A 27,942-nucleotide genomic window follows, 5' to 3' on the forward strand; every position below is an offset into this window, starting at 1 on the left:
ACTTCAGCCTGCAATGACCGGTTTAGGGGTTATTTGTACTTTTGAGCGCTGTAGCACCCCCGTCAATCCGATTGGGGCGGGCCTTGGTGACACTGTAGGCGGAGTGAGTACTACCATCCTTCCAATTTTCAAGTCTCTACGACTTATGGTTTGGTCTGCACAATCAGTTTTACATAGATATCTCTGATCCTTGGCCATTCTAACATTTACAACAGGGTTTCAGCGCTACACGCTTGAACCCCTAATAACGAAAAGGAAATAAAAACAAACTCAGTATGGGCTAGCTAGTTTGGTGTAAAATGTTGGTTTATAGTTTGTACAATTTGCTTGTTTTCTTCTTCAAAATGTTACATATCAGTGTTATGCTTTTACAGTGCAGTTCTTTTAGACACCAAAAAGGTACAAGTCAAAGGGTCTTTATTCAGCTCAATATATTTACTGTGAAAACATTGGTTAACTGAAGCGGTCAGTGGAACGGTTTACAGTAGTCAAGAAGAAATCTCCACTTTTTTTGCTTTAACCTGTATGACATAGACTTTATATATACTTTGTGAAAATCATTCATAGTATGCATAGAGCTCATTCAATAAAAAAGAAAACTGATCACATATAAAGCATTTTTGATTTTAAAAGCAAAGACAGCAACATACTAGTAAACCGATTTACATGTTCTCAGAAAGGTTTTCACTTGCCTTCTCAGGTCTGCTGTCAAAGGACTTTGAGAGTTTTAAGTGCTTGTCTTGACTTCACATTCTGATTTAGTTGACTACAATAAAAGCCACATGGAAAAGTGTGTAAAGCCAAGTCTATAGATTTCTACACTAAATAATGTAAATAAATGACTGTTATCTACAAGAGTTTGTTTTCTATTCCTTAGTTCAGGAGCCATTATAAGTCGTGTGTGTAGAATTTCTGGATGTGATGTCATATAATGTTACCATCAGGAAAAGAATGGCGACAGATGCAACATTCCTTTCAAATGACTAAAACCAGTCTTTGGTTTATCACAGTGCTCTTTGGCTTCCAGCTGGGAATCTTGTTGCATTTGAACCAAGAATACAAAGTTAGACATTAATTGTGTGTTACAAAATGGCACCAAAATACAGTGAATGAAGATGCACTGCAGCTGCTGTGGAGCTGGACAACATGCAGGAAGTGCGGACAAAAATCAGTGGAAGCCACATTGGCGTATTGTCTAAGCATCAGAGCCTTTTTGGCGGCGCTTGGATGGTGGAATGAGACGGGCAGGCAGTTCGGGGGGCAGCCCGTGACCATCTAGTTTCACTTCAATCAGGTGGCTGGCCAAGGCAAACTCCTCATCATCCAGCATGCCGTCGCGATCCACATCCGAGAGCTTCCAGATGCGTCCCAGCACGGAGTTGGGCAGCCGTGTGCTTACCATCCAATCTTTGGCTTTGGTGCCACTTAATTTGCCTTCGTTTGGTGCTAGGTTGTAGAAGATCTCATCATACTTGGGCTTGTCCTTTGTCACCACCCATTCCTCGTCTTCCTCACCCACCTCGCCATTTTCATCCATGGTTTCTCCAAAGGGGTCACCTTCCACGAAGGGTCCGGCACGGGTTCCCAAAAAGGCCCCACCTTGAACCCCAGGTTGGACCCCAGCCTCTATTTCTTCCTGCCTAAGCAGGGGCATGAGTTTGGCAATGTCGCCAGACAACAACTCATCCAGCATAGCCATCAGGTTAGGCTTCAGGGCTTTGAACTTGGTGAAGTCATGTGCCATTAGTTGCTCCTAAGGAAAATCAAGAAACTCTTTCAAGCAACAGCAATGGTATTTTAACTTCAAAACAAGGACCAGATGGTTCACTAACCTGCATCTTGGCACAATCAGGAAAGTCTCCAGGAGAGATATGATGCTGTAGCTGAATCTTGGAGAAAATGACTGGGAGCTGGTAGATCAGGTTTTTCTTTTTATTATCCTTCCTGAAGACAGACGGCATCTCTTGCTTCAAGTAACTTATGATATGGGCATGTACCTATGAGTGAAGCACACACAGATCCTATTGACATTCATTGTACTGACACAAAATACTAAAATATTATTCAAAATATCTTTTTTGTGTTCCACAGAAGAAAGAAAGCCACATAAGTTTGGAACGCCATGAAGGTACACTCTTAAAGGGGTCATCGGATGCCCGTTTTTCACAAGTTGATATAATTCTTTAGGGTCTTAATGAAAAGTCTATAATATACTTTGGTTAAAAATTCTCAATGGTAGTGTAAAACAACACCCTTTTTACCTTGCCAAAATCAGCTCTGCAAAAATCATCCTGTTCTGGTCGAGGTTGCTTTAAATGTTAATGAGATCTGCTCGCCCCGCCCCTCTCTTCTCTCTGTGGAGTGACGAGCCTGTTTACTTTAGCCGCTAAACTTGCTAACTAGCGTATTATTAGGAAAGGCGATTGAAAAGATTCATAAAAAAACCCTTATGCTCCAGCAACACAACACCTCAACCGCTCAATCTGAGATATTCTTGCCTAACTTACATCCCTGCTCCAGCATCGAAACAATGGAGGTCAGCCTGTTACAACTGATTTAAGGCGCGTCTAAGGTAAGACGCTCATGTCAATCAACTATTGTGGGAGCGGCCTCTGTGAATGGCTCGATTTGAAAAAGAGGATATTATTTTTACAGATTAATTAAAAACCACTGCATGGATTTTTATCATTATAGGGTAGATTTGTACATACACTGCCAACACACATTAATGTTCAAACAACATGTAAAAGTGAAGTTTGCATCCAATGATCCCTTTAAAAATAAAGGTGTTTTAAAAGGTGTTTCTTGCAGCGATGCTATAGAAGAACCATTTTTGGTTCCACAAAGAACCATTCAGTCAAAGGTTCTTTAAAGAACCATCTCTTTCTTACCTTTTTATAATCTGAAGAACCTTCTTTCTCCACAAAGAACCTTCTGAGGAAAGGTTCTTCAGATATTAATGGTTCTTTATGAAACCATTTAGACAGAAAAAGGTCTATCGTGAAGCACCTTAATTTTTAAGAGTGTAAGTAACAGTCATTACTAATATATTAACGTACCCTCACAAGACGAGCCCTTTTGACCAAGTCATTAAGTTTGCGTAGGGCTGCGTTGCGTGGCAGATTCTGGATGTCGGCAAACAGGTCTTCCTCCTCCAACTCAAAGAGCTTGCGGTTGTCGGTCACCATAAGAGGTTCAGACCAGAAGGACCCGATGTACACTCTCAGAACCTCTGGAGTTCCGAACACTTTCCCCAGAGACCACATTAAAGCTCCATACACTCGCATGAGCTGCTGGGTCTCGACCATATCAGCCTTGTTCAGCACAACACGGAGTTTGTCTTCATTGCCTTTGAGGGCCCCGATGGCCTCTGAGAATTCATCTGAGATCTCTAACTTGTGGGCATCAAAGAGAAGGATGATCCGGTCCACACGCTCAGCAAACCAGCGGAGAACTGCTGGGAAGTCATATCCTACAAAATGAAAGAATAGGTAGAACACAATCAATAACCTGAGCAAAATAGAAGACTAAACGCTCTGATTTAACCATCTCTGATTCGATTTGAAGCAAGGAAGTGTTTGAAAATCTGACTAAAAGGTAAACCTACATTCTACTTTAATTTTTTTAATCAGGGAATGAACTACAAGAAGCATTGCAAATAATAAAATCAAATTAAAACAGTACAATATACAATTATTTGCTACAATTTGAAGTTTCAAATACAAATATCTTAGTAGTTTGAGAATATGGGAAAACAGTTATGTCTTTCAGATTGTTTGGGAGTGGGCAGTAACTGTTCTTGTTTCCATTTTATCATTGACTTCTCTGATTGGTGGGGATCTTTTCAGTTTAAACTCACACTGGGATGTAGATTTTTGAGAAGCATACACTACTGCTGTAAACGAGGTTGTCTATCTTTGTTCCTGGAGAGCTGCTGTCCCACAGACAGGGCTGGGTAGTAACTGATTTCACATAATCTGGATTACATAATATGATTCCAAAAAAATGAAGTACTTGTAATAAGATTCAATTACATTTTTAAATACTCATAATCAGTGTTGGGGTTAACACATTACAAGTAACGCAAGTTATGTAATCAGATTACTTTTTTCAAGTAACTAGCTAAGTAACGCATTACTTTTTTATTTACAAGAAAATATCTGAGTTACTTTTTCAAAAATGTAACGCCAGTTACTTTTTGTTTCCTTTATGTATTTAATCCCATTTTATTAACCAGTGTCTTTGCTGCTGACCTTTGTTGATCCAATTCAACCATACTAATGAGCAAAACTTACTTTAGATTAACTAATATTTGTGCTTCATTTTGCTTATTGCTGAAGAGTGTTGAACTTCCGTCTCCTACAGTTTTACTGTACAGATGTGAATTTACTTTTCCTTTTTTTGAAAGAAAGGCCTTTTACATTTGCTAAAAATTTAAGTTTGTATATTAAAAACAAACAAGCAAGCCCTGCCCAGATTTAAAAAATAATGTAAAAGTAACGCAAAAGTAATGTAATGCATTACTTTCCATAAAAAGTAACTAGGTAACGTAATGATATGGGCATTACTTTGTTTTTAGGGAGTAACGCAATATTGTAATGCATTACTTTTACAAGTAACTTTCCCCAACACTGCTCATAATCAGACTACAGTTACTTTTCTATAGATTACAAGATTACATATTATTTACACAATAGCAGTAAATTCCAGTTTTGTGGTCATTCGTTCAAAGATCAGTCATTAGTCAGGCGGCGACACGTAAGTGTTTCAACATTGCATCAACTGATGAACACATTCATTTTTATTTGAATTATCACTATGTAGGTTAACCATGTATTTTTATGTTTTTACACAATAAAATATACAAATTCACAAACTTTTTTGTCATATTTTACACTATATATATTTACTTGAAAAGTGTCACATTTGCATGTTCATGGTTCTCTGACGTTGGTTAAGGTCACATGACATACGCGTAAACAAATAAAATATTTTCTTAGTAACTTTTTTTATTTTGATTGATGTTACAATCATTTATTTTAATTTAACATTTTTTTATGGTTTAATTAATTATTAGCTTTTCATTAACTCATAAACATAAACAGATCCTTCACAAACACCAGTTTGGTAAACCTTGATGTAATATAATTTTTAATACACTTCATGATGTTATTAACAACAAATTGAATATATTTTCTAACTCTTTATGTCAATATGGTACAAGATTATCCTATTTAAAATCAATGTGATAAACGAGTTAGGTCAAAATTAATCTAAAAGTGATCTGATTATACTACCAAAATGTGTAATGCAATGGATTACGTTACTAACTACAATTTTTGTCATGTAATTTGGAATCAGTAACGGATTACAATTTGTAAACAATCTATTTAGCTCTGCCCACAGAAAAGAGATGTCCGATTCTTGAACGAATCGTTCTATTGAGTCGGTTCTAAGGAAGTACCCGGTCGAGCCGGTTCAAAAAAAAATCGAACACTAGTTCCGGATGATGACGCAAGACGCACAGCCAATGTAGCACGTCCGACTCGAAAAGAACCAAATGAGTGGGTTCAGCCAACCATCGAAGTTTGCCGAAGATTACAGAGGACTCTAACGAGTGAGTTGTTGACATTAATGCAGACGCCTGTGTAACACTGAGGACTTAAACAAGACTCGTGCGCAATGTAAGTTTCTTTAATAATAAACAAAACGCACTGGAAATTTGCTTATGACTATTTGTATTAAATGGGCTTACATTTGTATTGAAATATGAACGAAAAAAAAAAAAAAATTACTATAGTTTATTGTGCATGCAGATTATATTTTAAGTTGTTAAGCCAAATCAATGATTTTAAGACTAGTTCTTTCTATAGGTCTTTACTTTAGACATGTAGAACATGATCTGTGTTTTTGCGCAGGCTACTCAATACTGGTCAGATTCGTATTTACATGAAGGATCAGTGAATAAAACTGACCACAAACATAATTTACTTAAATAACTTTATTTGAGCATTTCATTGATATAAAACGTCCCTGAGTTGTCAGAAAAGAAATGTATACAGATTTCACTGCGACATGAATTAAAGGAGAAGTTCACTTCCAGAACAAAAATTTACAGATAATTTACTCACCCCCTTGTCATCCAAGATATTCATGTCTTTCAGTCATAAAGAAATTATGTTTTTTAAGCTAACATTTAAAGGGGTCATCGGATGCCCATTTTCTACAAGTTGATATGATTCTTTAGGGTCTTAATAAAAACTCTATAATATACTTTGGTTAAAAATTCCCAATGGTTGTGTAAAACAACACCCTTTTTACCTTGCCAAAATCAGCTCTTCAAAAATCATCTCATTTTGGTTGAGGCTGCTTTAAATGCAAATGAGCTCTGCTCGCCCCGCCCCTCTCTTCTCTCTGTGGAGAGACGAGCCTGTTTACTTTAGCCGTATTTAGACGCGTTTAGCTGCTAAACTTGCTAACTAGCACATTATTAGGAAAGACTGGCTCGATTTGAAAAAGGGGATATTATTTTTACAGATTAATTAAAAACCACTGCATGGATTTTTATCATTATAGGGTAGATGTGTACATACACTGCCAACACACATTAACATGTAAAAGTGAACTTAGCATCCGATAACCCCTTTAAGGTTTTTTATCCATATAGTGGACTTAAATGGTGCCCGCGAGTTTGAACGTCCAAAATGTAGTTTAAATGCAGCTTCAAATAGCTCTAAACGATCCCAGCCGAGGAAAAAGGGTCTAGCGAAATGATTTGTTATTTTCTAAATAATTATTGTCTAAATAATGTGACTGTAGAAAGAAAGACATGAACATCTTGGATGACAAGGGGGTGAGAAAATTATCTGTAAATTTTTGTTCTGAAAGTGAACTGAATCAGACTTTGCATCACTACAACAGATTTCACGTCCAACTCCAGTCAAACACAACTGAACCTGCTAATCAAAGTGTTCAAGTTCACTTAATAATGTCAGGCAAGTGTATTGGGATAGGGCTGAAACTGAAGTTTGCAGGATGGTAGCTCTTCAGCCCATGGTAGTTCTGTCTTTTGCGTCAAGATAGCCAGCCCTACTCTTGGAAGGCTACCTTCCTGCACACGTCCATTCCAACCCTGCTCCAACACACCTGCCTGTAATTTTTAAGCAATCCTGAACACCTTAATTAGCTGCTTCAAGTATTTTGATTAGGATTGGAGCTAAACTCCCTCGAGCAATAGAGTTGGCTACTCCTATTCTCTGGACTATAATTCTGGAACCCAGCTGTTGTGCCCTACTGAAACTGTTTTCAAATTCTGAGGTCTTATTAGCTCTTTAAAAATCTTCTGCACGATTGTGTGAACAATATATGCTAAAATAGTTCTGACAATAGCTGAATCCTCCAGACTCTCCTACATCCCCTTAATACTTGTCATGCCTTTACATTCCTTCCCCTTCCTCTCCCAGTCACACCTTAATGGCTCGCTTTCCCATTTTGTGCGTCACTTCAATTGCTGGAAAATATGTAAGGAAAAGCAGACATCAGCCAGAGAGGTGTATCACTGATAAACTAAGATTACCTAATGCCATTATCTGTGGGAGAGCCTAGAGATTGATCATCTGGTTTTTACTGTGAAACATGACTCAGATCAGTGTTATCCTTTTTATTTACGTCAGTTAATATTAATTCAGCATTCAACACTTAATTAAAGAGACACTGCAGACCAGTTTAAATACATTTTAAGTGGGAAATGGATTGAAATTTGGCGTAAAATACTTTCAAACCCCTCTCTGTGCTTTTCCAGTCAACTTACCTCGACTCACTCTCTGTTTAGCACCGGAGAGGATGCCCGGGGTGTCAATGATGCTGATGCTCTCCAGCACCTGGTTGGGCATCTGAGCACACTGGAATCTGTCAAAGACAGAGAGTTTAAACAGATTTTGTATTTCCGTAAGTTTATTAAAATAAGTCAAGATTTTGTTAAGTACAGCATTGCATGGTTTATCAATGATTTTCCAGTATTATAGCAATAAAATGCTATAATACTGTAACTGTTTTTAATAATAATATGATGAATTTACAACATTGTAAGTGCCCAAAATTGTCTGAATACTCTTCAGAGCCTCTACTTTTATGCTGCAACATAATTCCTTAAAAGGACACAGCACTGTTATCAAACATTCAGGAGCTCTTTAGTAAAAAATCAGTTTCCCTTGAGAAAAGCTGAAAATTACTCCTATCACAGCTGCTGTGTGTGATCTAAGAAGCAGACTTTTAGCGTCACTCCTCCCAGGCCGATCCATTGTGTGGAAGAGGTGCTTGAAACACACAGGGCTTCCTGAGGGAAAATGACCAGCACTGCCAAAATCAAACAATACTTGCCTCTAATGATCTGCAGCATAGAAAAACATTGTCTCTTCCTGCTTTAAATGAGTTTAACGAGTGGACTGCTTCCCTGGGCAGGAAGTAGGAGAAAAGGAGTTCTCAAAACATGTTTGCGAAAATACACCCAGAGACTGGGGGAAAGCTCCATCTGATAAAGACTCCCCGGCTGCCCCCTCTGGTGTTGACAGATAACTACAAGCTAATTATGTTGAAACTCTCTTGGCAAGGTTAATGAGAAGACTGAGGTATTCAGATGACCTGGACTTGAACTAGAGTTTACTTTCCTCCTACTGTTCGGCTACTGCCTGGTATTTTAATTCCAGGCGTTGATCTATCTACCACTTCATTGATCAAATTAATACTGTTCATTCAGAGGATTAGAAGTTTGTTCTGAATATAAACGTCAAGATAAAACATATTCAGAAATATAATAAAAATGCAATTCGTACATGCAAAGACTTAAACCTCTTAGATGATTTGTCAAGAAAATGTCAGTGTGATATAAAAAAGAAAAAATATTTATTTTAATTCCTTAAAATATTTAGGGATTCAAGCGTGTAGCACTGAAACCCTATTGTAATTGTTAGAATGCCCAAGGATCAGCAAAATCCACATAAAACATAAATCCACAAAAAACACCAAGGCTCGCCCCAATTGGCCTGACAGGGGCGCTACAGCGAACAAAAGTATGAAATTACTCATAACTCCTAAACCGTCAGTCGCAGTGCATGCCGATTTGTCCGTCACCCTTCATTTTTCGGGTATTTTGCATTTTTTTGAAAAAAAAAAAAAAAAAATAGTTTTGTGTACTAGTCCTAGGTTTTTCACCAGATTCTCTGAAGAGTGAATATCCATAATTATAAAAAAAAGTTGAACTTTCGACTCTCCGGGACGCCAAAACGCTCTAAAGAGGCGGGTCAGTCTTTACTAAAATGGCTACAACTTTTGAACGGAATGAGATATCTTTGCCAACACATACATTCGATATTCGTATCATACGATGGACGTCCTCGTTTTGAACAACTTTGCCTCTAAAACCACTGCTGTCAATCAAACTGTTAGTAAAATCCTTGATAAGATGTGAAAAACCTACTTTTGCGGACGAGTCCTAGGTTTTTCGCTGGAAAAAAAAAAAAAACACTGCAGTGCAATTCTCTGGACTCTCTAGTCAATAATTATATTATATAGGTCAAAAAAACGTTGAAATTTAACTTTTGGGATGGAGTCGTTTAGAAAAGGGGCCTGTCCAAATATACCCAGAAGCCTATAAAGCCTAAATGAAAACTCTAAACTTCACAAAACCTTATTTTAAACAAGCATGCAGAGTTTTAGGGAGATCGGACCACAGCTGCCGCTATAACAGTCAAAAATGTAAAAAAAAAAAAAACATCGTACTTCTATGGTGAATGACTAGGATTTGCCAAAAATGCTTTTTAAAATTGGTAATTTAGGTGGTTAAAGGCTTGCTCAATAATATGTAATGTCTTTTTTCATATGTGCTTTTTTTATAAAACAGTTAAACCCCGGTAATCGCTGCTTGCAGCTAAATTTAATGTTTATTTTTGTATAAACTTTTTAATAAAACTGTTTCACTGCTTTTAAGTATTTGAAAAATGTTTGTCCACCAAATCAAAGCCATGTGTTGTGAGCAACATGCAGAAAATAAAACATATATCAGGAAATTATATCACAGAGACTCCCAACAGTCTCTCATTACTGTATAAAATATCAAATAATTTGACTTTTTTTAAGACAAGGTAGGAAATGTACTCAAGGTGTAAGGAAAATACTTTTTGTTTAGTTGTTACACCACATGACATTAAATTGAGATTTGTTAACTTTGGTGCACATCATTTGTGCAACATGAACGCTTCCTTAAATCATGACGTTTTTCTTCTGTATTAAAATTAGGAAGCAATAACACAAAACACCTTAGCAAAACCATAGGAATGCCTTGGGAACCACCCATTACACTCCAGCATAGTGTGAAGGCCCATTCACATTATCTTAAGAATATGCAAAAATCCGTCCGTATCCTTCATAAAATGTAAAACTCATAACTATTTGATTATGTAAAGACAAACGTAAGCTCTGGTGGACTCATCACACATGCAGTTCTGCTTCAGGCACATTAGCGCTCATTGCCCTCGCTTGTGATATCTCCCCCTTCCACTAGTTTTCCACAAATAAGGAAAGTCCCTCCTACCTTAGAAATTTGGCACGGACGCTTGAAATTCCATAGAGCGAAAACTAACACACTGTTTCTCTGTTATCTTCCCTGCGTGCCCAGAGTAAGCAGACGGATCAGTCGACACATTCTTTCACACAACCCAGCCTCATTTCTAAGTCGTGTCGTACATAGCGGCTCAGTGTAACATCTGCCCGCATGACTCTGTTTACCTGTTGAGGAAGGTGTTTCCGAAGGGGTTGAGCTTGCGGAAGGGTTTGTTGGGATCCACTATGAGGGCGTTTCCAGGAATGATCCCCTCCACGTCTCCATGCATGATAGCGGTGAAGCAGTCGGTGGTGGGCTCGGGCCCTATGCGACTCCCCGGGACGTCCTGTTCCAGCAGATACCTGTGTTGACAGAACAAAGCCATGGTTACCGTGTTGACATGATAGCCTTTTAATAACCTTGTGGTTTTCATTCTACGTCGTCTAGAACAAACAAAAGACCGTGGAACAGTTCGGTGTAAGTTCAGCGAAATGTATTTCCAGTCAGTAAGTGACCTAAAACCAGTCCTTGAGTTCAATCCAATGTTATATATACAGAAAATAAACAGACATAACACACAGTGAGCTAAACCTCGAGCGGGCTAATACTTCTATGCAGGGCCGTGACCACACAGACACCATAGTTTTAGCTTCTGTCAAACATATTGTCACTTCAAACCCCTAGATTTAGAAAAGCCCTAGTGAACTGGGTCTTACTTGATGAAGGTTGTCTTTCCTGTGGAGTACTGCCCAACCACTAGCACCATGGGTTTGTTGTCAAAGTCGGCATCCTCCAGACTCGGCGAGTGGAAGTCGTGGAAGCCGTAGTACTGCTCCAAGGGCAGGAGTTTCTTTCGATAGAGTGATTTGAGGCCCTCAGTCACTGTCCTGATCACCTCAGGGGCCTTCTTGACATTCTTGCGTCCCCAGCGTGACATCTTCGACTTGCGGGAGAATTCAGAGTTTCCTTTGCAGCTGATTTATGGCAGTGTTTTGCACTGTTTACGTGTCCTCTGGGATGCCTGTGAAGACTCTTCTCTCACTTACAGTTGCTTACAGTATGTACCCAAATATTCTGTCTTGAAGGTTTACCGTGATTAAGGGATATTTGCTGGAGTTCTAAAACAAACTATAGTATATTATGTTACGTAACGTTTAACCCCCGGGTTTCTTCTGTTGAATTGTTTTCCTGAAAAACAAAAAAAAAAAAAGGGTAGGATGGTTGCAGATTATACACTGTAGGTGTTTGAGCAGCACATTTAGGCTTTGCTTCTATTAAAATGCCTAGCTTTTCCATTTACCTTCACATAAAGAATTTAAAGAGACGTTTTCAGCCTACAGGGAAAGTAGAGGGCATTGTCCATGCATGTCCCTGGAAAAAGTTGGTGCTCATTTTGGAAACACTTAAAACACACACCCAAACTCTCGGTCCACAAACGCACATTCATAACTTATTTCCGTATATTGAAAGGAGTGAGGCATGTTTTCCAGCAGCGGCTGACAGTGGAAAGTTAAATGAGTGAAGGATTACGGTGTGTAAAGGGATGAATACACCAGTGATGCGTCAAACAAGCGTATTCAGTAGGTTTTGTTAAACCCTGACAGGCTTTCGCAGTAATTCCTTTAATGAGCATTTGGCTCACAGTAGATTCAAAACACTCCCTACTAATGCATCATACTTGTAAGGAGGACTTATTCTGAAACAAAATGGAGTTCATGCATTGAATGTATTTCAGGAAGGCATCAAGCTTTTATTAACAACTGAACAGTAACTGGTTATGTTGTAATAAAAGTTCAACTTTTGCACAGCTGCCTTGGCAAAAGGATTTGACTTTATGTAATAAGACTCACATGTTGCACAGAACATGGAAAACGCCTTGTGGCATCCTTCACCACAATTGCAACACAGACAGTTGACTTCTTTTGGAGAAGCCTTGAGCTTCAGTTAATTTCCAGAGGTATTACAGAACCAGAACAGTGTGCCAATAAACGGAGGAAAGGCCAGAGGCATTTGCTCCCTTGTTCTGTCCTTTTTTTCTGGTTCATCGATGCATGCATCAACCGCTCTGAACTTTGTTCAGAAGCAGGATTTAATCATAGATTTTAAAGTGCAACACAAAAAGCAAAGGTCCAAGATTTGTCCTCTTACCTGGAGAATGCTGGATCTCAGATTGAAGCGCTTCAAGAGATGATGAACCTTAACCACCAGCCCTGGAGGTGTTTAACACGTGAGGATGTACCTTAGAAGAACGATCTTCGTCCAAGGCACCCAAGTAGCACCAAGTCAAACGTTTTAAGTGATTTTGTATTTCAGCTGAGAGATCTTGATCTGATCTGCCTGTGCTTCTGACTCCTCCAGCAAAATCAGCTCTAAGGCATGCACACAAGTACTGCCTCTTTCCCTGCCTACGTTTCTCTTTTCTTCAAACACTGCCTGACGCAGAAGCAGGGAGAGAGCCCTGGACGGCTGGTGGGTTTTAGGCAAGTGATGACAGTGGGTTTAAACCAGGGTGGGGACGGGGACTGAGGGGGCGCATCAACATTAAGGGTGGAGCCAAGCGTTTTATAGAGAGGGAGGCATTCATTTACATAAAGTACTGGCTGCAAACGTGAGGGTGTGGCAGTGCTTGTCTTTCAGTGGACGGGGCACCATGGGGTAGCATATTCTATTATGATTTCTCTGGCTTTTGTTTGATCTAAGAGATCTGTTTGCAGAGCAAATGTTCACGTGACTCCATGCTGCATGACAGACCACCTTTGAGAGACTTGGCAGATCATTTATATTGTGCGCCGCTGGCCCTCTCTAACTCAGACCTGATTAAGCAACGCCCCCTACTGGCCAGTAAGATCATTACATAAACACAGATAAATCTTAATCTTAAAAACAACCAAGGCAAATGGCAAACAAGTGTGATTGTTTCATAAAAGAAGCAAGGTTTAATTTACAGTTTTACTAAATGTACAGTTTTTTTAAAAAGTGTCATTATACACAATAAATACAATACAAAATTAATCTGTAGTTCTATACTTCAAATTCTTACAGTTCTATTTTCTTTTTTCTTTACATTATTATTGTTCTTTTTTCCATGTCATTGCTTTTGCTGTGTTTGCTTCTAAACGGTTCGAAGATCTTTCAGTGATTCTATCTTGAATGTGTAAGTGTCTGAACATACATACGCCTACAAAAAAAAAAAAAAAAAAAAACGAATGGAGGGAGGCTTTGTGTCTGGGAACTGTTTGTCAGACTTTCAATATTCTTCCCAGAAAAAAAAAAAAAAATACATTTCTTTTATTAAAAGGATAACCACATTTGCTGTGCTGTTTAATGTTTACTTGTAAATGTGCTCTTGATGCTGGAATGCTTTAAAGGTCAAGAGATTTTCTTCAGTTCTGATGACGTTTGTTTGTGAATGCTTCATTGTTAATTTCTGTAGCCGGATAACCAAAACCAGATTTCATGTCTTCAAGACAGAAGACGTAGCACTAAACTATTATGCAGTAATGAGCCTCTACACAGTGACCACCAGTTCCCAAAAATATAATTACATGGTGGACCATTCTAACAAAGGGAGAGGTGAGCCATTAGTCTCTCCAAAATAAATTCTCCAAATTAACTACTATTTGATATGACAATTTCATGATATCACTTAAAAAGTTCCTGCAATCTGCATACGTCACAATAATTACAAACATTATTTATTAAACGAATGGTCATATTTGGGAAACTGATGTAGGAACCGTCCCGGATTCGAATCCAGGAAAAAACAGAGGGACAAAATTTTGAAAATCATATCAAAGTGCACTTTTTATACTTTAGAAAGTACACTTAAAGGGCCATATGTAAACCAAAAGAGAACACATTTCATCAGCACAAACCACAGACAAACAAAGCAAACACAGCTGAACATGGGAAAAGTGTCTCCGCTTGTTTCTCCGATCCATTGACATCCCGCTTTTCAGTCTTTCAGTCAACATCGGCTAAAGGGGCTGTTATCTACTGTGCGTCTGTGAAACCAAATTGCCATTTTGTCCTCGTCCCCCTACCTGTGGATGCTGGGACATGGGGGCGGACGAGGGTGGCGTGGTGAGAGGAGGCATGGACTGTCTGTAGGAAGGATGGGTTTGGTGCTGATTAGGCAGGTTTTCCCCATGAACCCTCCCTAAAGCCCCTTTCCCTGAGCCTCCGTGCCCAGGTGGGCCCTGCTGGAGGTTCAGTATACTGTCTATGGCACACTGCAGGTGCTCATTCAACGAGTCGTCGGGCGGCGGGCTGCCGCTGGAGAAACTTGCATTGTCCATATCCGGAGAGTCCGACTTACAGCGTTTGGCAGGAAGTGTGGAGTCTCTTGTGCAGGAAGACTCTCCAGGAGAAGGAGGGCCAGGGGCATGTTGATCCATCCTAAAGGTACCCCTTCCTCCCTCTCGGTTTTTGCTCCCTATGCCCTTCAACCGCCCCAAACCACCAGCTTCCTCTGCTTCGTCCTCATCCTCTTTGTCTGAGAACTCTCGGTGGTGTTGGTACGCATTTTTAATGCCACGATAGAGGACATCCTCCACTGCGGCAAGGCTCTGTGACTCCGCATGGGGGTGAGACCTCCCATGTCCGCCCTGCCTCTCTAACTTCACGCTGGCTATCACAGTCCGTTCAGGTTGAGGGGAGGAACCTTGAGGCTGGGGGGAAGAAGCAACAGGGGGTCCTGCAGGTACAATGGGCAACATATCTCCACCTCCTCCTGGAACTCCCGGCCTGTGACGTGGACTGATGTTCTCACGGTACGTCTTTCGAAGCGGGAGCCGGCAAGTGGTTAGCGGAGGAGTCGCTGTGGACGCTGGGTTCCGTTTAATCCCGCCTACCTCGTGGTGTTCCAGAGTCCCGTTCATCTGTGCCGTAGACGTGGAAGGGGACGATGAAGACCAGGAGGAAAATGAGGGCGGGGCTGCACTAGAGGACGTTGCGCTACTGGAGGCGGAGCCTGTGTGTGTGGTTACCGTAGTGACAGTGGAAGAGGGGGTGGGGTATGATGTTGGGGGAGGAGTTCTAATGACTGTGGTGGGCGGGGCTACATGAGTGGGCTTGACTTTTTGCGGCTGCTCGGGAGTCGGCGGTTGCGGAGTGAGTTGGGATTGGGAGTGGACCGGATCTAAAGCAGTGTTGTGAACCACCTTACTAAACCCCGCCTCCTGTTTGATCTTCAGCTTCAAACCTATTCGTTGCCGTGCCTCATAGGTCTTGATGGGCGGTTTGCTGGTCCGCTGGGGAAGCGCGACATCGTCGTCGTCATCAGCAGCGCGGGAGGACGGAGTGCGGCTGTAGGAGGCGCTTGGCGCCACTGGCTCTGCAGATGGCCGGACCGCGGGAGCAGGCGTAGGGGTGGAGCTGGTAGACCAGGATACCGACGCTCCCCCTCCACCTTGCTTGATCACTAGCTTGGTAGGAGGGAAGAGGGCAGGGGTAGAAGCAGGAGTGGGGGCAGCAGCTGGAGCAGGTGCAGGGGTTGGGGTTGGGATTGGAGCAGGGGCTGCAGATGGAGCTGGAGCAGGTGTGGCTACCACAGGTTGACTTGCACCTGCTGTTGCTGTTGCTGGTGCTGCTGCTGCTGCTGATGATGATGATGATGCGGTTCGTACAGAACTCAGCTCCACCTGTACAGGTCTTACTGCACTGCTGTCTAGCAAACAGGAATTGGCCACAAATTCTTCTGCAGAGAGTAAGAGATGAAGGTGGTTAAGTTTCAGTAATTTAATGGCAACTTTAACTTGTATTGAACTTTAGTCATTACCTGGTTTCTCCTTGGCCAGAACCCTGTCCTGACTCAGAGCAACCTTCTCCTCCTGAATGAACATCCGGTCAATCATAACCATCTCTGCGGAGGGACCCAGCCTCTGCTCAAGGTAACAAAAACACAAGATACCAATGATTTTAGGGCTCATAAGGTCCAAACAACAAGAGAGGTCAAGTGAGTGAGATTTAAATGATACCTTTGATTCCTCAAAAAGCAAATGACGATATTTATCCACCATTGCTTGTGTGCGCTTCAAGAGTTGGCATGAGACGTTCTCAAATTCATCATCCACTGGACAGAGTAACATAAAGCAAGAGTTACACAACAAGCTCCAAAGAGGGTGCACCACAACTACACTAAAGATTTTTGAGAGTTCTGATATATTTACGTAGGAAATTTACAAAATATCTTAATGGAACATTATCTTTGCTTAATATCCTAATGATTTCTGGCATTAAAGGAAAATAGATCATTTTGACCCATACAATGTATTGGCTATTGCTACAAAAATACACCCGTCCTACTTAAGACTGGTTTTGTGGTCCAGGGTCACATATGTTCACAAATGTATGAGCATCTACCTTTGCGGTAGTCTTCTGAGGATGAAGCCATGCCTTGGTACAGGTGGTACGGCAGCAGCCGATGAAGTGTGTCTTCAAATGAGCGGAAAGGAGAGCTGTAGTCTGGATGGAGAACTGAGCCTTGCTGTTTTCGCAGTTGTTCCAGCATTCTACAAACAGGTACATGAACATGTGAGTAAAAAGCCTAGTGCTAAACAACTAGGTCATCAGGTCATCAACAAATGGTTTCAAACATTGCATAATGTATACTTAATGATGTGTGTTCAATGACTGACAAGCAGTTTAACAGAACTAATCCTTCAAATGTCACTCTCTCATCATTTATGGGGTTATTGTTAGATTTTACAAATAACATTTGCAATTTATGCTCTGTACATGTATAGTACCTGGCTTCTTTGCTTGGCTCCATACTAAAAGGCCTTTTTAATGTTGAAGTCTGTGAAAAGACAAGCGATAACAAAAGATTATCACAAATACAACATCATCCAGTTCATTTTAATGGGGACCTATTATGGAAAAAATCACTTTTATAAAGTTGTGTGGCCTCAGTGTGTGAAAACCACTAGCCTATAATGGTAAAAATCCACCCACTCATTTTTTTTTAAATTTCCAATAAATCAACCAGTCTTTCTGAACAAGTGATTCTAGATTTCCCCACCCATTTGTGACGGTCTCTGCTCTATTAGCACAGACACAGCCCTGAGTGAGTAGCAGCAGTCCGCTGTAGCTGCTGGAAATATACAAAGTCAGCGCCAAAGAGGCATTACAAGTGTCGTATAGTGGGATGCACCAACAAAGACTCCCTTAACCTGAGCCACTGAGGACATTGTGGTTAAATTTAATTTTTGTCCCAGAAAAAAAGTAAACTCCCCTATATGTTTCATGGATCAATACCAACGCTTTGTGCGCAAATGTGAGCTACAGACAAAGTAGGTATCATACGTTTGTTTTCCAAATTGCCCTTCTGAAAGCACTTCTTGGCACTATGTAAGGCTAATGCTGCTGAAGCTACCATCATCTCTGCCTGTTTTCACTGATGCTGCCTTCACTTGCTACCAGAATGATCATAAATAGGAATGTGGTAGTTAAATATTGAGTATAAAAAGCAATGTGAAATTGAGCTCTTGAATTGTCAAGCTCATAATCACAAGTGGGACTTACTGCAAAGAAAGTTTGTGATAGCACACGATGGCACCATGAGACCACCTATGCCGTTATTATGACACTGTGCTCCCTGTCTGTGCATCATGCACAGTACAATCAGATGACTGACTTTTAAACCGATTCTGGTTTGAACATAAGGCTGAACACCGCTACTAAAAGTTTCTGACATTTTCAGTGTGTGAGATTGTTTTGTTTTGTTTCTGCTGGCTCTTGAGTCTCCACCCTCTTCTTAAAAGGGGTGGGGAGCACCAGCCCATTTGCATTTAAAGGTACAAACCCAGAAATGGTGTGTTTTGGTTCATACCTTAAAAGTGGCAATTTTAACAAGCTATAAAAATGATCTGCCGGGTATTTGGAGCTAAATCTTCACATAAACACTCTGGGGACATCAGAGACTTATTTGCCATTTTGAAAAAGGGACATAACAGGTCACCTATGATAGTCTTATGTACTGTGATTTTGAAGCTTACCTGTGTTTGAGGAGCAGGTGGTGGAGGTGCAGGCATTTGAGAGAGTGCAGTACCCAAAACCTGTATCTGCAAACCAGCTTTACTCAAAGTTAGCCCACCAACTGAACTTATGACTCCAGGCTTTGCCTGCAAACCAGAGTCAAGAGTGTTCAAAATGGAGTACAAATACTGATTAAAGGTTATTTTGTCACAAACTACAACAAAACAACTACATTTCTCTCACCTGAACAGCCTGCGCAAGGTTTGGAGTTGTGATTCCCTGGTTCACTGTAGCCCCAGCAGACACAGCAGAAAATACTTGAGTGTCATTTGCACCTGAGGTGAAGATGACACTTTGTAAACACTGGAATATTTTAAAGTAAACATCTGAAGGATAAACATATCTGATCCCAACCTGTAGTAGAGGACTTGACAAGCACAGACTTCTGCTGCAGAAGGGACTGGACTGGCGCTTGTATGGTGCCACTGGCCGATGAAGTTGCAACTTGGACTGAAGGCTGATCTGGCATTTTGTTGAACTGGTTTGTAGCCTGTTGCTGAGAGGCCTGGGCTTGTGCCTGAGCTTGCTGCTTAGCCTGGAGAAGAATGTTTTGCTGGACCTGTATACATCGCAAGCACACAATCATTTTATTAGAGCTGATATGAAAACAACAACAAACCCTCAGACCCTCATTAACCCTCAAAAATGTGCTAATGGCTGATTTTGTCACCTTGTGACTTTCAATGCAAACATTATCATCAGAAGCAATATAAAGGACAAGGTGATAATGCAATACCTGGTGAAGTTTTTCCAAAAGCTGCTTTTGCTGAGGAGAGGGCTGCGTGATGGATGACATGGTCTGCAGCTGCGCACTGACCAGCTGAAGGTGATGCTGCTGTTCTGCAGTCAGCCCCGGCACCACTGTCACCTGCTGTTTCACCACTGCAGCTGGAGGCGAGCTCACAGCAGGCTGGAACTGGAACTGTGCAGGAAGTGGCTGCGGAGGCTTTGGGGAGCAGGAGGAAGGAGGTATGTCTGGCTGTAGGGCGGCAGGCTGAGGCAAAGTCTGAGGAAGAACTTGAGGCTGGAGCTGCACTTGTATTTGCTGAGGCTGCTGCTGCTGCGGTTGCTGAGGTGGAGGAGCTGGCTGTGGTGGCTGTGGAGAACCTCCGATCTGATTGTGTATGATGAAGAGGGGCGTGCAGGAGCGCGAGGGAGTCTGTGCCTGAGACTGAGGCTGGGGCTGCGACGGAGGACGAGACTGCTGGTGCTGGTGAGGAGACTGGATCTGCTGCCCGAGGGTTATGGGAGAAACTTGGGCAGGTTGAGGACTGTCAGTCAGGGTGGGTGTTGGTGCAGGGGTGACCACAGGTTGAGATGGGGAGGCGCTTTGGATCTTTATAGTCTGTGAATGTGCTGCCGACGGAACCTAGACAGCATAAAAGAGGAGGAGGAAGAGAGAAAACAGTCAGTGGATGTTTGGTTAATCAGCCAGTTCGTATTTTTAATTCATTGTATTGGGAAAATGTATTTTTAGGGATGCACTGAAATTTTCAGAAACAGAGAATGACACACAATACAAAAATCTTATCAATAAATAATTTCAATAGCAATATACAAGTACAAGAGTGGTTCAAAGATTATCACACTAACATTTTGGAATCACTGACAATTTGCACAGAAAAAAAAAAAATCCAACATAAAATAAGAGGAATGATTTAAGGAAGATCTGGATTTTCATATCTATTTGTTTGAGACTTTTCCTCACTTCTCTTAAAGACTCTGCAGTTTTAGGAAGATGGGGAACCTAATCATAAACCACAAGAGTTTATAATCATTGTGTGAATTAGGGCAGAACTTCAGTGAAATGTATCAACTAATGAAGCCGAGACACTATACAACAAGAAGATGGGAACAGCAGAAAAGAAAAACAATGCCTAAAGAGATAGTTCATCTAAAAATGATTTACTCACACTCAAGCCATCCTAGGTGTACATGACTTTCTTATTTCAGATGAATACAATCAAAGTTATATTAAAAATGTCTTGGCTCTTTCAAGTTTTATAATGGTGAAAGGCTGTTGAGATTTTGAAGCCCAATAAAGTGCATCTATCCATCATAAAAAGTACTCCATGCAGGTCCAGGGGGGTTAATAAAGGCCTTCTGAAGCAAATCAATGTGTTTGTGTAGAAAAATATCCAAAACTTTATAAACTATATTCTCTAGCTTCCATTAACTGTCATATGCGTGCTCACTGGAGAGTGGCGTTCCAGCGGATGATGTAGGATGTAGGCATAGCGTAAAATCTGGTGAGAATACGCTAGTCTCGCGAGAATCAAGTTTTGTTTACAGAGCAAAGGAAGCAAAGTTTCCTTTGTTTACAGAAAAGGAAAACCAGCCGCCTCTTGTATCAAAATCCTCCAACATTTTTCTTTACAAAACCTTGTTTTGTACTTCTAATTAGGTAATTAAGCTACTCATACATCATCCGCTGGAACGTCACTCTCTTTGTAAACATGTGTACGACAGTTAGCAGAAGCTAGAGATTAAGCTTTAAAAAGTTTGAAATATGGATTTTTTTTTACGCAAATGCCTTGATTTACTTCAGAAGGCCTTTGTTAACCCCTCTGAGCCGTGTGGAGTACTTTTTATGATGGATGGACTTCAAAATCTCAACACCCATTTACTTCCATTATAAAGCTGGGCAGAGTCAGCACATTTTTTAATATAACTCCAATTGGATTTGTCTGAAAGAAGAAAGTTATATACACCTAGGATGGCTTGAGGGTGAGTAAATCATGGGGTAATTTTCATTTTTGGGTGAACTATCCCTTTAAATACATACACAAATCCACGTGCGTCTGAATATACACAACATTACATTTTTCAACAAGTCACATTAGGAAATTACACAACATCTAGATTGCGTCATATTTAAAGTTTTACGTTTAATTTTAAACAGTTTATACATTAATGCCCTACTGTTGAGAATATCATTAGTAGGAGGTTTTTTTTATATTACTGTTGAACAATTCAGTTTCACAATCATTTTTAACATATGCAAATGGTATAAAAGGCATGAGAAAAACAAAACTGTATCTGAGTTTCAGTTTCAACCAAGAATTTCATTTCAGTGCATCACTAAAACAATGACTAACTTGCAATCACACCTATGAAGTGCAAAACAAAACACCACAGCATCAAGCAACAATAAACAAATACAAGTAGGATCATATAAAAGCAAGAAGAAACAGAAAGGGAAAAAAAAAATCTCTTCGAAATCTCAAAAAGACAATTTTCATAAAGACTAAAACAGCTGGAGTATTAAAATGTACAAAACATCTAAAAGTGTACACAAGGTGGTACTCATCTAAAAGATTAGTGCTTTCTGGACAGACACTATTGGGGTTTTGAAGGGAGGTTAAGACAACGGACACGAGGACATAATTTTTGCAAAGAAAACAAAAATTGGTTCACAGAGAACAGACGAAATTTTTAAAAAGTAAAAATCTAAAACTAAAACAGATTTGCTGGTAGAGGGCAAAGGTAATTCAGGGCAGCGAGCAAGTGATCAAGATCAAATCTTTGAAAGTGATCTTGAAAGGAATTAATTTATTTCTCTTGGGGGGGCTGGGTGGTGGTGGTGGGGGGGTGATTGAGGTTAAAGAGAGCAGTTATTGAATGTGAGGATAGCAGAAGTAGTGAGTAGGCTGAATGTTAATATGAATGGACAGAATGAACGGCAAGGGAAACTAATAGGAAGAGTCATTGCTCCATCATGACATGCCCATGGGGGGATGCACGAAAATGATGCAAACACACAACCGAAAAGTAAAGTCCCTAGAGTTTCATTACTGCATGTGACACCATTTGAAGAGCAACAACTGCACTGTTATTTGCATCAACCCTTAACGCAATTAGTGTCAATGTACTTCGTAAAGCTTCCTACTCAAAAATGATCATGCAAATAAACAGCAGGAAAGAAATGAATATTGAGAAGGTATAGCATGCAAACATAGTACTGATTAGTGGACATTACACTATAAATATAGTCTCAATGACAGAAACGTAGAAAGACCTGATGAAAACATGAGTGAGAATGAGTGACAGAGCAATAAAAAGGCATCCAAGCCTGAGCAATGACAGTAGAAAGACAAGGGGACAGAGAAAGAAAGGGAGTTCTGCTGGGAGACAGTGGTCCAATACGCAGCAGTGGCAGCAACAAGTGGGTGGGGCTTAGTGCAGAGCATGAGCTCATCTACCTTGTTAACCACTGTTGCCATGTGGGCGGGGCCAAGGGAGGGGCTGGGACTCTGCCTCTGCCGAGTCTCAGCTAACAAGCTGTCATGGCCTGAAGGGGCGGGACCAGAACTGCTGCCGCTGACGATAACAGATGCAGGTACACCCACAGCGGCAGGTGGGTCTTTTCCTGCTTGCTGCTGTTGGTCCTAACATGGGCACATTTATGAGTTCAGGAATGGGAGAGGTAAAACAATCATCCAAACTGGTCAGAGGTCAGCTTGGGGATCAAATGTTATGTTAGCATATTAGCAAAGGCGCACAGTTTGCAAACAACAGATAAGGTTAAAAGAGAGCACACTGACCTGCTGAAGGAACATCTGAAGAGACTCCTGACTGAGGATCATGCTGGAACCAGGTGAGGTGAACAGCACCTTTCCTGGGCTGTGCTGGGCCTGAGGACCCAAGCCCACCATTGAGGATGTGGATGTGGCCAGAGTTGGGGATGGAGATGAAGAGGAAGAAACCGAAGCTGCTACTGAAACCGGTGGAGTCGTCTGAACCGTGAGTATTGAGGGCTGCGGTTGGGTCTGTGCTGCTTGAGCTGCAGGATCCGTAGAGCCGCCCAATACTGTCATACCCTCTCCTGGCTGGCACGGCGCCATGGCTGTCGATCCGCTGTTACCGTTATTAGGGATGCCACCAGATTGCTGCAACGTCTGTAAACTGACCGCTGGGCTAAGGCTCTCCACAGACAGGGAATTCTGTATGGGCATGCCCTGGATTACCGTTTGTACGTGGCCCGTTACCGGATGGGCTTGCGTCTGCGTTTGCGCCAAGGACACCGGCATCTGGAAGATCGTGGGCTGACCCATCTGACCGGACTGGAGCTGGATGTGTCCAGAAAGAATATGGGCGGCGCCAGGGTGACCCTGCGAGGCCAACACCTGACCCAGGTTGATGTTCTGATTGGCTGTCAAGATCTGATTAGCGATTATCTGCCCTCCAGGCCCTTGACTGGTAATGATGTGACCCCCGGGATGCTGAGTCAGGATCTGACTTCCTGCCTGAAGCCCCGGTAGCAGGAACTGGTGGTTTTGGCCTTGCAGGACAGTTTGCGATGGAATGACAATGCTGCCCTGTTGGTTTAGCAAGTGAACACTGAGCGGTTTGCCTGACGCTTGGGGGCCCTGCTGCTTAAAGAGCGCTTGAGAAAACTGCGTTCCCTGCGACGTGGCCTGTGTGCTCAACACTACGTTTGAGCCAGGCTTCCCGAGGAACGTTACATTCTGCCCAGCCGATACTGGGATTTGCTGCACCCCCAGAGCCTTATTAGCATCATTTGGCAAGGCATGTGGAGCAGGAAGCTGTTGCTGCTGCTTGAAGACTTTGGGTTGGATGGCACCCCCTTGCGGAGGTTTGGGCTGTATTGGCGTTGGCGTTCGCTGGATGATGACATTCTGCATAATTTGGCCTTGAGGCTGGCTTTGAGATCCAATTCCTGCACCCAAAGAGGCATTACCGAAACCCACAATGCCACCAGCGGTGGCCATCGTAGTGGCGCTGTTGTTGGTGTTTGTGTTGCTCAAGCAGACAGCCGGCCCATTTAAGGCAGGGGAACCTAGAGTGGCCTTTCCCCCTTGAATTAGAAGTCCTCCTCCTGAACTCAAAACAGAGCCTCCAAGCCCAGCCTGCGTTCCAGCGCTTGCTGCCTCAGGCCCAGGTTGATGCAGTTGGTAGCCGCCCATGGTTTTCGTCAAGATCTGCTGCCCAGATGGATTTATAGTCATTACAGTGGGTTGGCCCACAACTTGAATTTGTCCAATGCCCAATGGTCCAGACTGACTGCCATTCGGTAAGGCCTGAAGGCTCGAAATAGGTTGAAGCGTTACATTTCCAAGCCCCACTTGCTGTACGAATGGCTGGACGCTGATAGCTTTGTTCATGACCTGGGGTTGAAGCTGCAGGCCTGGATGTGCCAGGACTGAGCTGAGCATGTCTGGGGTGGCATTAGAGGGTGCAGCAGGGGCGCCTTGGTTTGGAAAAATCTGAGCTGCACCTCCAATGCCCACCCCAGACAGGCCAGCATCAGGCAGGGGCTGGACCACCTGCGTAAGGCCAGTTAGCCCAAATTGACTGAGGTCAAGCTCAGCGTCTGCCTCTTGAAGGCTCTGCTCTGTGATATTAGCCTCAGCCAAGCTCTGCTGCAAAATGTCACAAGGCTCATGATTTGTCCCAACACCATTGCTTCCGTTGTCTCCTCCAGGCGATCCCCCCAAGATGTCATCTTCCAGGAAGTCCAAATCAACGCTGACTCTTGGAAGGCCTGGCTCATTTGTCGACAGCTGAGCCGGTGGCTGGACCTCAGGAACGTGGCCCTGGAAGAGAGAGAGAGAGAGAGACCAACGTTAGGCCTTCAACCTAGCCACACATTCAGAATGATGAAGGAATAAAATGGCAGGGATGGAGGTAGGCCTCTGGGACTGTTTGCTGTAGATCTGGCGCGCAATGCATCTGATTTAGATGGCGGGGCTGAGGAAAACGTGCTACAAAAAAGGATGGAGACGGGTGGTCGGCGCATACGGGGGATATTACTCACCCCAGTGCTGGAGAAGAATGAGCTGGACGGGTCACTTGAGCCATCCAAAAGGTCATCAGTGTCCAGCTACAGACAGATATACCCAGGATAGGACAGGCAGAAATCACCACAGCACACAGACGGGCATGTGAAAGCGACAGGGGGCAGATGCGTAAAGAGCAAATAGGCAGACAAAGAGGGAAAGGCAAGGGAAGAGCAAAGTGAGGACAGTGCACCAATTAACCAGAACAAAATGCAGGCAAGTTAAAAGGCCAAGCAAACAGGAAAGAAAACAAGAGTCAAAAGATAGGAAAATTAGATTAGTATGTCGTATACGTGAATTAACCAAAGAGGAAAAAAATCAGGACTGAAATTAAGAGGAGCAATTGTGTTCTAAAGAAAAGATCAATAAGTTGGACAACCGGTTTAGGAGCAGAAATGTAAAAATAACCCAGAAAGGATTAGGAGATTCAGGGAATTCTTGTTGGGCGAGTGTGCTGTGTTTTTCTGTGATGTATCTGGGTTACACTAACATAGTGGGATTTCTGCCTTGCCCACTAGTGGAGCTTGCAAAACTCTCAATGCCCCCCCCCCACCCCCAACTTTCAGTACTCACTTGTGTTTCTGATCCATGAAGAAAATCATTGAGTGCTTGTGGGTCACTGTACAACAAGAAAGATGGTATTCAGCTGGGTTTTACGCACAACCAAAAACTTAAACTTTAAGTGATGTGCAAAGTTGAGTCATTTTTGATGCAGACTGAACTTACCAAATTACATCTAGCAAGCACCTGCCATCTTCATCATCCATGTCAACTGTAAAAAAAAGTGCACAAACATTAACCCTGTGAGCTTTTTTACAAATTGGCTAAACATTACACAGAACTCAAAAGCAAATACTTCCTCAGTAGTGAAATGTAGGTCATTTAATTCAGTCAATTTGATTTCTGAATTGGACCGTGCACACCAAAAGCAGAACAATTAGCAAGAAGGTTTTTCCTAAATTGCACTGACTGTTTGAGATACTATCAACTTCAATCTAAAGAAAATAAATCACACTGTTGACAAAAATGCAAATAATATTAAAAGCAGACTGCAAAGTAAAAAAGCAAGATAAAAGCAAAAGCTGCCAAATCGTTGTCATTTGTCAAAAAATGATCTATGTATGAAAAACATAACATTGAAAGCTTTTTGATTTTTATCTATCCATATAGAGAGAGAGATATAGATACATGCATGTCAGTAAAACACTAAATTTACACAGACTGATTTATGTTCGCCTACACATTGGTTGTTGCTAATACAAACGTATATTGAACTACAATGCATTTAGAAGGAACTACTACGACATCAAACGACTGATCGTTTTCGCATCCTTTGAAAGCAGCAGCTGAACTCTCGTGCACTGTTTGTACCGCCAGCGAAGTTGAGGCGAAAAGCGCGCGCATCACCTCACACTGTCTCACAGACAGAAAAACACCACCGAGTGCCAAACACCACGATTTACACCCTCACAAACACCAGTTTTCACGAATTACTCATACTTTGGTGAGTCGCTGTCCTGTTCGTGGTCACAGTCTCGATCTAAACAAATCAAAACCTCAAAATGAGGATGAGGTAGGCGGGGACGCCGCTAATGTTTGTTGTCTCTGCGAAGAGCACACAGACCATCCTTAACAAATATCTGCGAAAGCTTCTTCTGACAGAGATTAGTTTAGGTCATTTTCAGAGCATCTCTCATCAGAAGAGCAGCAGAGACATGAATGGACACTCTGGACCTGCAGGACGCGGCGGTTATTTTTCGCATTTGCAGAGCTGTAATAACTCGCTCGACATTCCCTCTAGTGCAAATGCTTTTATTTGTAACCATTTTACTAGTTTAACCGCACGGGACGCTTTTAATTCGCCTTTTTGCCGCTCGTTCTGCAGCAGATTCAGTTAGCTGTGGCTAGCTAGCTTCCTAGCTGTAATATGTGCGTTTACAGACGCAATACGAACAAATCTGACAATAACTGACTGTAAACACGTAGTATTTCTGCCGTAAGAGCGCGTTCGCTGGAGCCAATACGCATAACTGGTGAATATTTGGTGTTCGGGCTCCAATAGACGCAATTGCGTAGCCTATCTTTATCCCTGCTAAATATGAGTTTATGTTGGAATACTCTTGGATCAGGGGGGTATGCTTGGGAATTCGCTGTAAAATCAACCTATTCACCGACCTATGCAGCGGGCCGGCTATATGAAGCAGAAAGAGGTGAGCTCTGCATGCGAATGTTGCAGCGTTGCAATAGTTATTGAGAATTAAAGAGAAATTGCTACATTGTATCAAACTCACCCGAGACGATAGAGGTGCAGGCGGCGCGGGGTCTCCAGTACGGCCCTGCACGGGCTCCGCGTTAGGACCCAAGCACAGCGCTCACAAGCAGGAAACAGAGGCCCGCCGCGATCGCCTGATTAATAAACAACACCACACCGTTGTTGTTGTTGTTATTAATATTGCGGCTGACGACCGTACGCGTTTGCCCTCTTACACTGGCACGATATTGTGCTTT

At 42.0% G+C, this 27,942-nt stretch overlaps 1 protein-coding gene across 7 annotated transcripts; it reads right to left on the reverse strand.

Moving 5' to 3' along the window:
• Nucleotides 1-276: 276 nt before the first annotated feature.
• LOC127180455 (EH domain-containing protein 2) lies at nucleotides 277-27,821 on the reverse strand. 7 transcript variants are annotated; one of them, XM_051134491.1, is made up of 16 exons: nucleotides 27,726-27,821; nucleotides 26,161-26,206; nucleotides 26,008-26,053; nucleotides 25,413-25,478; nucleotides 23,179-25,191; nucleotides 22,837-23,022; nucleotides 19,371-20,003; nucleotides 18,989-19,193; nucleotides 18,818-18,909; nucleotides 18,595-18,720; nucleotides 17,347-17,396; nucleotides 16,961-17,109; nucleotides 16,576-16,670; nucleotides 16,377-16,482; nucleotides 12,746-16,295; nucleotides 11,512-11,785 (listed from the first exon to the last, which is right to left on the reverse strand). In XM_051134491.1, the coding sequence occupies exons 2-15, from the start codon at nucleotides 26,199-26,201 to the stop codon at nucleotides 14,587-14,589; spliced, it is 5,517 nt and encodes a 1,838-aa protein (XP_050990448.1). In that variant the 5' UTR covers nucleotides 26,202-26,206; nucleotides 27,726-27,821; the 3' UTR covers nucleotides 11,512-11,785; nucleotides 12,746-14,586. The 7 variants fall into 7 exon arrangements, with proteins under 7 accessions (XP_050990454.1, XP_050990448.1, XP_050990450.1 ...); XM_051134493.1 differs by having other exon boundaries at nucleotides 16,377-16,479; nucleotides 27,726-27,813; XM_051134492.1 differs by lacking the exon at nucleotides 27,726-27,821 and adding an exon at nucleotides 27,610-27,710.
• Between the last annotated feature and the right edge of the window lie 121 nt (nucleotides 27,822-27,942).

Source organism: Labeo rohita, chromosome 18, assembly GCF_022985175.1.
Source record: "Labeo rohita strain BAU-BD-2019 chromosome 18, IGBB_LRoh.1.0, whole genome shotgun sequence".
In the NCBI taxonomy this organism is placed as follows: domain Eukaryota; kingdom Metazoa; phylum Chordata; class Actinopteri; order Cypriniformes; family Cyprinidae; genus Labeo; species Labeo rohita.

Excerpts from the sequence above, each read along its gene's own strand:
- LOC127180455 (XM_051134491.1), bottom strand. The coding sequence starts at position 26,201 with ATGGATGATGAAGATGGCAGGTGCTTGCTAGATGTAATTTG. Across the intron at positions 23,023-23,178 it reads TTCAGATGTTCCTTCAGCAG|GACCAACAGCAGCAAGCAGG; the intron begins GTCAGTGTGCTC and ends TGCCCATGTTAG. Across the intron at positions 17,397-18,594 it reads CACCTGCTCCTCAAACACAG|ACTTCAACATTAAAAAGGCC; the intron begins GTAAGCTTCAAA and ends GTCTTTTCACAG.